This window comes from Aquila chrysaetos, chromosome 10 (genome assembly GCF_900496995.4).
Source record: "Aquila chrysaetos chrysaetos chromosome 10, bAquChr1.4, whole genome shotgun sequence".
NCBI classification, from domain to species: Eukaryota; Metazoa; Chordata; class Aves; order Accipitriformes; family Accipitridae; genus Aquila; species Aquila chrysaetos.
The window spans coordinates 15,102,352-15,112,467 of NC_044013.1; the positions used below are offsets into that span (position 1 = coordinate 15,102,352).

General features: G+C 61.2%; 1 protein-coding gene across 1 annotated transcript; it reads left to right on the forward strand.

Annotated features, from left to right (window-relative positions):
- Positions 1-541: 541 nt before the first annotated feature.
- FAM43A (family with sequence similarity 43 member A) lies at positions 542-2,594 on the forward strand. The gene is made up of 2 exons (XM_030028383.2): positions 542-1,979; positions 2,017-2,594. Exon 1 carries the CDS (start codon positions 820-822, stop codon positions 1,906-1,908), a length of 1,089 nt encoding a protein of 362 aa, XP_029884243.1. The 5' UTR covers positions 542-819; the 3' UTR covers positions 1,909-1,979; positions 2,017-2,594.
- Positions 2,595-10,116: the final 7,522 nt, after the last annotated feature.

Sequence of the window (10,116 nt, forward strand, 5' to 3'; positions counted from 1 at the left end):
CGCCCTGGCCGGGAAGGCTGCTGGGGTTCGGGTTCTCGGGGCCTGGGGACTCCCGGAGCGTGGGGCCCCGCAGCCGCCTCGGGATTTTTGTCAGTTGGGGAGGTTTTGTGCAGCCGGTTGTCCCCCGTTCCCCGCCCCGGCTGCCCTCTCGATCCTCCCCGCCCCCGCTGCTGGAGGCTGCAGGGGAGCGCTGGGGCACCCACCCTCCGCGCGTGGCCGTGGGGACGGCTCTCGCGGGAGGACCCTGGGCGGGCCGCGCCGTAGGGAGCGAGCCGGGCGCCGGGGGGGGACGACGACGCCCCGGGGGGGGACGATAACGCCCCGGCGCGGGGGGGAGGGGGGGGGTCTCCGCGCCCGCCCGCCCGGGCGGGGCGGCAGCGGCCGGTGCCCCCGCCGGGGGCCGCGCTCGGCGGGCCGGGGCGAGCGGGGAAAGCGGCGGGGGGGCCGCCCGGGCGGGCTGGCGCCGCCCCGTGCCCGCCCCCTGCCCGCCCCACGGCGCGGCGGGGCCGGGGCCGGGGCCGGGGCCGGGGCGCCGCGGCGGGCGGCGCAGAGCGGCGGCGGCGGGCGGGCGGCGAGCAGCGCGCCGCCGGCTCGGCGGGCCGCGGGCAGCGGGCGCTCCGCCCTCGGTGCGCGGGGCCTCCCCTCTCCGCGCCCGCGGAGCGCCGGCGCCCGCCTATATCTACGGCCGCGGCGGCCCGCCGCCCGCAAGGATGTGAGGCGGGCGGGCAGCCCAGCCGCCGCCGCCGCCGCCGCCGCCGTGGCATGCCCCCCCGCGCCCGGAGCCGTCGGCGCGGCGCCTAGCCGCGGCTCCGCGGGGCGATGCTGCCCTGGAAGCGGAGCAAGGTGGAGCTGGTGGCGGGCGAGGCGCGGCGGCAGAGCAAGCCCAAGGGGTACGCGGTGAGCGTGCACTACTCGGCGCTCACCTCGCTGGCCCGCGCCTGCCCCGAGAGCGCCCTGCACCGCGTGGGCAGCATGTTCCGCTCCAAGCGGCGGAAATTCCGCGTGACCAGCGAGGACCCCACGTACACCGTGCTCTACCTGGGCAACGCCACCACCATCCAGTCCAAGGGCGAGGGCTGCACCGACCTGGCCGTCTGCAAGATCTGGAGCAAGAGCGAGGCGGGCCGGCAGGGCACCAAGATGAAACTGACCATCAGCGCGCAGGGCATCCGCATGGCCCACGCCGAGGACAAGGGGCTGCGCCGGCCCGGCCACCTCTACCTGCTGCACCGGGTCACCTACTGCGTGGCCGACCCGCGCCTGCCGCGCGTCTTCGCCTGGATCTACCGCCACGAGCTGAAGCACAAGGCGGTGATGCTGCGCTGCCACGCCGTGCTGGTCTCCAAGCCCGAGAAGGCGAAGGCCATGGCCCTGCTGCTCTACCAGACCTCGGCCACGGCGCTGGCCGAGTTCCGCCGCCTGAAGAAGCGGGACGACGCGCGGCACCAGCAGCAGCAGCTGGTGGGCGAGCAGAGCATCCCGCTGGTGCCGCTGCGCAAGCTGCTCAACGGGCAGTGCTGCTACAAGCCGCCGGTGGAGCGGAGCCGCAGCGCGCCCAAGCTGGGCTCCATCACGGAGGACCTGCTGGGCGAGGAGCAGGAGGAGCGGGCCATGCACTGCGACTGCGAGGACATCCTGGAGGCGCTGGGCGAGCCCGAGGGCGAGCTGCTGCGCGCCGGCGCCGGCCGCGGCGAGGGCGCGGAGCTGGGCCAGCTCCTCCGCGACCTGGGCGAGCTCAGCCTGGGCAACGACCTGCGCTCGCTGCGCGCCGACCTCCGCGTCCGCCGGCTGCTCTCCGGCGAGAGCACGGGCAGCGAGTCCTCCCTGGAGAGCAACGGCCCGGACGGCGCCGCCCCGCCCTGCAACGGCGCCGAGCAGCCGCCCCCCGGCGACCCCGAGACCGGCTGAGCGCTCGGCCGCGCCGGGGCTGCGCGGTCCCTTCCGGGCGTGCGCGGCGCCGCCGGGGCGCACCGGGGCCCCTCCGGCACCGCCGGGCGTGCGCGGCCCCGCCGGGCCCCCCCCGGGCGCCCTGGTTCCCTGCGGCGCCCCCGCGAGCCGCGGCATCCCGGGGAGCGGCCGCCGCGCCCCCCCCCGCCCGGTGCCGGTGGCTGCCGGAGCCGGGCCCCAGCCCGCCGCGGCCCGAGCTGGGGAGGCGGCCGCGGGCTGTTTACCTCCGGCTCAGCCCTTGAAGATCTGCCAAATTCCTGGAATAGCTTTCCCCGGGGAGGGCGGCGGGAGGGAGGTGTTGCGCCTTGTTTACAGTCAGAAATCTCACATCCGAGAGGGCCCCCCCCCGCCGGTTTCTCCATTAAAGTCACTCCATCGTGCTGTCGTGTCCGAGAGGTTTGCACTGTTGTGAATTTTTTTTTAATTATTATTATTTTTAAGTTAGACCCTTTTTTTGGGCCCCGGTCCTGTCCCCGGTCTCAATGCTCTAGATCTTTTGCTGTGCAAAAGAAGACTCTACTTGTGGCTGTTCACCTGTACATAGGGAAATGTATGCAAATACATTTTGTTATTTTTAAGAACACCACCATTGCGATCTCCTCTGTTTGCACATACGTGAAGAAAATAAAGATGACAGTAATTTAAAACAAACGGGTCGCTGTGGCGATTTGGCCTCTCTGTGTGTGCGTTCCTGTAGGGAGGGGGGTGTGGGGGGAAAGAGATCCCTTGGGATGTGTTGTAGCTGCAGGAGGGCACTGCACAGAAAGGCCCTCGCAAGCACCGAGCGTGATTCCTGAGCCAGCTGGAAATCTTACACTGCGGGAAAAGGCACCGGGCACTTAAGGTCTCTTACAAGACACAGGGATGAGGTTTTTCTCTCTGCAGCCTCTTAACGACAGGGGCAGGAACATGCGAGAAGCCTCGTGTCGGGGCTCTCTGGCTGGATCGTAGGCTCAAGAAACCTAACTGTGCAGCTCCGAGTCTGACGTGGGACGAGCTGCCCCTTGCCTGGCAGCGTGCTCATGGGCGCTGGGAGCGCCGCGCAGCCCTCGCGGGGTTTGCATTCGGGCACCGCCGCTGCAGCTGGTCCCTCCGATCGCAGCGCCAGCCTGTGACAATTTCATAACCTCACCCAGGGTAAGCAGCGAAGTTGATTAGCCATGGGACTGCCGAGGTATTTTTAGCTGTAAATCTGTTTGTAAGTGGCAGGCTCCCAGGGCAGTAGAGATGTTCCGGTTTCATTTGTCCCCAAGTGGAGGTATCAATTAAGAGATAATTAATCTAGCATTTCTGATGTCTAAATGTTTTCCACTGTGCCTGTGCTGCAATCGGGCGAGTTGCAGGAATGTCAATGAAAAGCCCAACCAGCTGCCTGGGCCAGGCCGCACTCCTTGTGCAAGGAGCCAGCCTCTGAACTTGTAAATACCTCATTAAAACAGATTGCAAAATCTGCCACCGCACCAGCGAGAAGCTTTTACCATTGCCTCACTGTGAGTCAGTCTGAGGAGGGAGGCATGCCAGGGTGGTTTGCATGGGAAGGGGTAATGGTGAGAGGGGGGAGCCCCCCTCAGAACGGTCACCTTCTTGCCCAGGTCACGCTCAGCCCATGATGGGCAGCGAGATGCAGCAGGTGACAGTGGCCGCTGCTGGATTTGAGCACGCTCGGGCTGGCACTGCTGAGACACACCTTGCAAAAGAAAAAGTGCATCCTGCTGCTCTTTCTCAGGCAAAGCTCCCCTTGCCTTTCCCAGGGAGGGAAGGGACAGGTGATGAGGGGGAAATGAAACAGCAGGGAAAGCTTATCCTGCAGTGCTCTCCCCAGGGTGGGGGCTGCGAGGCTGCCCTGCCCGCAGCGGGGGGGCTGCAGTGCCCCAGAGATCACAAGTGCCCCAGGTCTATGCCCAGGGCTCTCCGTCAGTGCCTGCTCTCTCCTGGGATGGAGGGAGCAGGTAGCGCTTGGAGCCGGGCAGTGACAGAGCACCCCAAGAGCAGGGCATGCCGAGAAATTCACAGGCTGGTTTGAGCTAAGCCCAGCTGCTGAGTGACCGGGCGGTGTTTGCTTTACATCCTCTGTGTGTGCTTAAAGGTGGTTAACGGCATTAGCTCAGTCAATGCCTTTCCTCTCTCCAGAAGAGCCATCATGTCTGCAACAGTGAGGAAACGCTTTTATCGCATGCAGGAGCTGAAAGCACAGTTCCCTGAGCAGCACCAGCAGCAGCCAGGGCCTGAAGCATTTCTCCTTGAAGCCATTAGCAGGGCTACTGTGCAGTTTCCTTAGAGGCCGGTACAGATCATTAGCTGTAAACGTAGGGTCCAAATCCCTTTATGCCTGGGATATTTTGGTACTAGAACCACTGAAAAAAAAAATAATCATACAGATGTCTGCAGTGCTCGTGCAGGGTTATTCATGTGTGCTTAACTGCTGTGCCCTCCCCGAAGCAGCATGCATGGGCCTGCAAATGAGAACAAGTGCATGTGAGGAGAAGGTGGTCATTATATTTTCTGCATGGCAAGTTTGAAGGAGTATCTCCCTAGGATAAAGAGAGGAGGAGAGAGCAAGACCTCCTCTGCAACAGGTTTGAGTAAAGGGCTGAGCTGCTAATGATTTTCCTTTGAAACAAGTAGCTTCTTGCCGAGCTGAAAAGCCTGCAGCTGGCTGATGGGGAGGCAGCCTGGGAGAAGTGCAGGGTTTTGGGAAAGGCCTCTGTAGGACATGCAGGCTCTGCTGACTGGTGTGAGGCCATTCCTGTCCCAGGCCCTGTTCCCATCGGTAGAGCACAAACTGTTCCGTGGTCTCTGCTCAGCGCTGGGTGCAGCCGAGGTGCAGCGTCCCACCAAGCATGGCACGGCCCCTGCTCAGGATGTCGGCAGAGATGCGTGCTCCCCCGTCGATCAGTCTCCATCCATCAGCGCTAACTTGGCTCTACAGCTGGGGATGGTGAATCAGCCCCTCACGCAGCTGAGGCGTGTGGGCTGTGCAAAGAGCAGCGCAGCCTCTGAAACTCTGCTCCCCACCAGCCAGCAGCCCCATCCCACTGCCGCTTTCCCAGGGATGGGCCTGCAAAGGGAGAGCAAAGCAGCCTGATTGCTCTGCCAGTAGGTTTGGACTGTGTGGGGAGAAGTCAAATGTGGGAACAGATGTTTGCAGAATTACAAGTCGAGCATTGCTATCTGCCACTGGTGCAAATCACTGCCCTGCTCACTGACACATCAGCTGGGGCTCAGCGGGCCATGCTCCTGCCCGGACTCGGGCAGCCCTTGGAGGTTTCCAGCACGGTGAGGTTGAACACTGAAGTCCACACAGCTCTGACCTAGCAGACAGCATGTGATGAATTGGCCAGAAAATACCCATAACAAACGATACAACACCAGGAAAGGCAATGATCCTGCCCTACAGGCTCTAGCTGCTGGTCTGAATCCGGCACATGGGGCTGATGCTTTGGCAAGTCAGCTTAGGTACCGCACCAGGTGCCTGAGATTTCCGGAGTGTGTTGCAGCTAAACAGAGCATGTGATTATTCCAGGCAACAACAATGATTCCCAGAATATGAAGATATTATGGGAAAAAGAGCATTTGTTGCTAATACTATTTGTTGACTTTGTGCATTTGCTGGTGTACTACAGACTTGCTCCTGCACATAGTTAATGAGGCTGAGAGGGGCCACACAAACGTGGAATTGTTTGCAGGATCCCACATGCAGCTTCTTGTTTTTCTCTGCCCTTAGCATGCCCTTCTCCTGTCCTCAGATCTTCCTCATGCACAACAGGAAAAAATATCATCTACAACCAGAAAAATTAGCCAGTGGTCAAATGGAGTGTGCCAGGTCACAAAATGACTTTTAGCCCAGACTGCAGTACTGATTTAGATCCAGAATTATTTGCAGTTCAGTTTGGTGACATGCCCTGCATGGGGCACATCCAGTTTGCCTGGCCAAGGGGGACGCTGCGAGAACCGCTGGCTGGGGGGTTGCTTGGGACTCCCAGGTGCAAGGTCTGGTTGCATGTCACCTCCAGGTCAGTGGTGAAAACCTCTTGCTTTTGGGGGTCTACAGGCAATACCCAGTATTGAGTACAGCTCCAGCCCCTCGGGCGGTTCCGAGTCACCTTCAGCACACATGCTACAACTGTCATGGGGAAGCAGGAAGGTGTCAGGATTCCCTCCTCAGCAGTGTGTTAGAGAAGAGCAGCAGACCTGTCCCACTGCTGTTAGTCACCCCCAAGACACCACAACTGTCCTATTGCCCAATTCTTGGCCATCATACCAAACCCCCAATTACTTAGCGGGGAAAACCCCCAAATTTCAGCTTGCAAAAGGAGGCACAGGGCAGGTCTCCTACCTTCAAACCATCCAAGGGGGTGTGGGTGACACCACTGCACAGCCCCTGGTTATCTCGGGCGAGGGTGGGCAGGGTCCCACTGGTGACGGAAAAAACCTGCAGTGCTGCAAGCGGTGCGCAGCGCCAGCCGGCTCTGCCTCACCTCCCGCTTCTCCTGGAGTCGGGAGGAAAAAATACCCTGCATTTCCAAGGCCAGCAGCAGCCCCAGCTCCCACAGAGCTCACGTGCCGTGAAGGCGGCTCCCCCTCCTCACCCCAGCCGCTGGTAGCAGCGGGGGCTGTTTTCCCCAGCAGCTGGAGGGAGATGATGTGCGGGGACAGGAATGCGAGGGCAGGCAGCCAGGGCAGGGCATGGACAGCGTGGGGTCCCAGAGGCTAGGCCAGGTCGGTTCATCCGCGGGGCTCGGAGAGCCCCGCGGATGAACCGACCTGGCCTAGCCTCTGGGGTTCTGCCTCTCCCCGCAGCTCCATCACCCACCCCAAGCAAGGTAACACCTCCAGCTTGCTGGCTGGTGGCTCACAGGGGGCTGCATCATGGTTAATGCCCTGCAAGGTGCATGAGCTGGGGGCGAGGGGGGGGGGGAATTGGCCGCTGCTATGACCCGGCGTGAAATCAAAGCTATGCATTCAAAAAAACATGACATTCCCCCTTGCCGGTCGGGGCTCTGCCCGGCGGGAGGGCTGAGTGCTACGAAAACACTCGGAGAAACAGTTATATAATGAAGGACATGGTCCCAATCCTGCCCTCAGCTTGACATGGCGGCTCTGCAAGGAGCTGAGCTCCAGGCTGCAGCTGCCCAGCACCCTCCAGGATCCGGCCTTGGAGACTGCGCTCCGCGCTACTGCTGAGGGGTGGAGGTGGGAGAAAGGCTGCAAGATGCTTTTTCCCAAGCTGGGAGGCGCTCTGCCTGATCAGCCTCGGTAAGCCAGAGCCCAGCTCCCGTCTTCGGGCTTAAACCAAGCCCCATTGATGGCAGGAGCTGGGCAAGGTCTCACTGGGATAGCCCAGGACTGCCGAAGGGCAGGGGCTGCTTGCTGCAGGTATCTGGGCTTTCATGCTACCGCCCTTCAGCTCTGTCCCAGGTGCCTTAGACCCGGCAGTGGCACATGATGGCACACATCATCTGTCCCCATGCCCCGAACAGGTCCGCAGCTCTGTGGGAAGGATGTGAGCTCTCTCCTGGAGAACTGGCCCCAGGCTGTGCCTATAGAGCTCCTCCCGTGCTCTCCTGCTCCAAAATGGGGTGCAGCTGGGCAGCTTGCCTCCTGCAGCTGGTCCTGCTGCCACCCCGCATAGAGGGGTGACACACCCGGCATCACGTCTGGATCTGGAAATCCCTGCTGCTCTGGCGCGGGCACTCTGCAGACCCCAGGGGACGCAAGGAAAAGGCTCCGGGATGGGATTCATCGCTCTTCCCACGGCACCGTGAAGTTGCACGCAGTCTGCTCGGATGAATGAGCAAGCTAAACTGTGACATTAATTAAAGCTGACAGCGTTCCTGGAGGGAGCCGGCAGAGCAACAGCACCGAAGCCGCTGCTGCTGGGTCTGTGTGCAGAGCCGGGCTCTGCAGCAGGCTGGCCTGGGCATGCCATGGCCCTTGAGTCCTGCTGCGCTGAGCTCTGTGCTCACTCCGGCTCCAAAAATCATGGTGGCGGGTATGCTCTCAGCCCCAAAGGATAGGAGACACCGTGCCCAAATCCAGCCCTGGCAGCCGCCTCCTGCTGAGCATCTGCCCAGCATCGCTCTGCCCTTTCCAGCCAGCCCTGCCTGCTGCCGGGCGCTGCCTTTCCCAGCCCTGCACGCTCCCCTCCGGCTCTCCCCTCTTGCTGTGGCTCCTGGCCCCAGGAGCGCTCCAGCCCTGAGGGCTGCTGTCGCTCACACAGCTCTTTTCCCATCCCAGTTTCATGCTGAGTAAGAGCTGCCACTCGCTGCTGTTTCAGCAAGTGCTGGTGAGGATTGCCTGTGCTGGCACACAGCGCGGGCAGCCTGGAGCGGTGAGGGCTGCTCCTCCTCTGGGCAGGGAATGGTTAAGGGAATTAGGATGAAAAGTTGGTATAAATAATTTGGTAGCTCCTGTAGGAAGATTGCGATTTAGCTTAATTATCATAATTACATTTTCAATCTCTCTGCTAATAATTATGAAACAATAGAGCCAAATGTGAATGCAGCTGCCTGCTTTCCCTACCAGCGACTTCTCATTCTGCTGCTTGAAGCAGGCCCGCGGGATGGCGAGGCAGCCAGCAGGGACAGCGGGTAGGAATGCGGTATTACCCCAGCACCTTGTTCTGGGCATTGGGAAGTCTCATTCCCCTCTGCCTGGCACAGGGATTTTAACTTCAGCTCCAGGATCAGCAATGGGATCATCTGAGAGCAGCCCACTTTGGTGCAAAAACATCTTCTCTTCTCCTGGAACTGGAGGAGAATACTCTGGAAATATTTGTTTCTGAGCAGTGAGTCCTGTGCTTTCCCTGCCCGTGCACGCTGTGGTTGCTGACCCCCAGGAGCAGCTCCTTTCGTGTCCACGGTGGCCCAGGAGATAAAACCGGTGCAAGCGGAGAGCAGGTCCCAGGCAGCTACTGGCAGGAACACTCACTGGCAATAGCTAATTAAACCTGAGCGTTAGCGATGATGACTTCTAAACACGGACAGGACGGTGTTAGCCCCGCAGCCTGCTTCTGCCTTCGCCCACCTGGGAGGAAATGGAGGCTTCCCAGCAGCAGGGGCAGGTCCTGGGGTCTGTGCCCTGCCCACCACCTTCTCTGGGGGTCCCAGGAGAGCCTGAGCCAACGGCAGCTTGCCAGGCCCCAGCAGCAACAGGCACCGTGGCCAGGAGGCAAATGAGCACGGGGAGGATGCAGGCACAGAGAGCAGGGTATGCGCTGCGTCTCCATCATGTGCAGACCCCTGAGGAGCAGCTAAGGCCGTGGGAAGCCCTTCCCCACCCCACCGTCCGCCTTCATCTGGGACATAGCCTGACCCACCTGGAGGGATCCCCAGTGCAGAACAACACACAGGTCCCTGCCCTGCTGTGCCCTCGCTCAGCAGCAGCAAGAACACCCCTTGTCCACGTCCTGCGTCCCCCCCAGCATCCCCAATACCTCCGCACATCCAGCTCTGATCAGTGCAGGGCTGGGGCAGGTCTATAAGCTCGGGCTCCCCCGGGGCAGTCTGCCACTGTCCCCGCAGGTGACACTGGGTCCCGTCCTGCCTCCCGTCTGCCACACTGCTCCAGCAAGTTGCAGGATGAGAACTGAGCCGCTTATCTTTAGTGCTGCTCTGATCTAATTTTACTTTCTTAAGCAATGTTCAGGCTTTACAGTGTCTCATAATGCAAAGGCTCTGCATGGCAAGGAGCAGGGTCCCCTCCACCAGTACAGCAGTTATCCCCCACGCATGACTCTGCTGCAAAAATCCTCTGGCTCCAGCGGTGGCTGGAGCGAGGTCTCAGCAGATTTCTAGCAGAGCATACAGCATGGTACAGCTGTTCAGGAGACCCTAAGGTCCACCAGGATCTGCTGGAGCTGGCAGCCAGGAGGTACACAGCCATTGCTAGGAAAGGCCACCGGAAGATCTGCCTTCTCCCTTTTTGGACTCCCAGCCCAATCCCATGGAGACCTTTTGATTACTGCTGCTTGGAAGTGAGCTGAACCCACTCCCTCTACCCAGCTTTCACTGCTGTTACTGAGGAGAGAAACACCAAGGAAACCAGACCCTCCAGGCTGCCGCCGGTGAGCGAGGCAGAAGAGCGAGGACTGCTGCAGGCACAGGGTATCGCAAGGACCTGCTCCGCACCTGTAGAAAGGCTGAGAGTCCTTATTGCACCTCTGGGCTA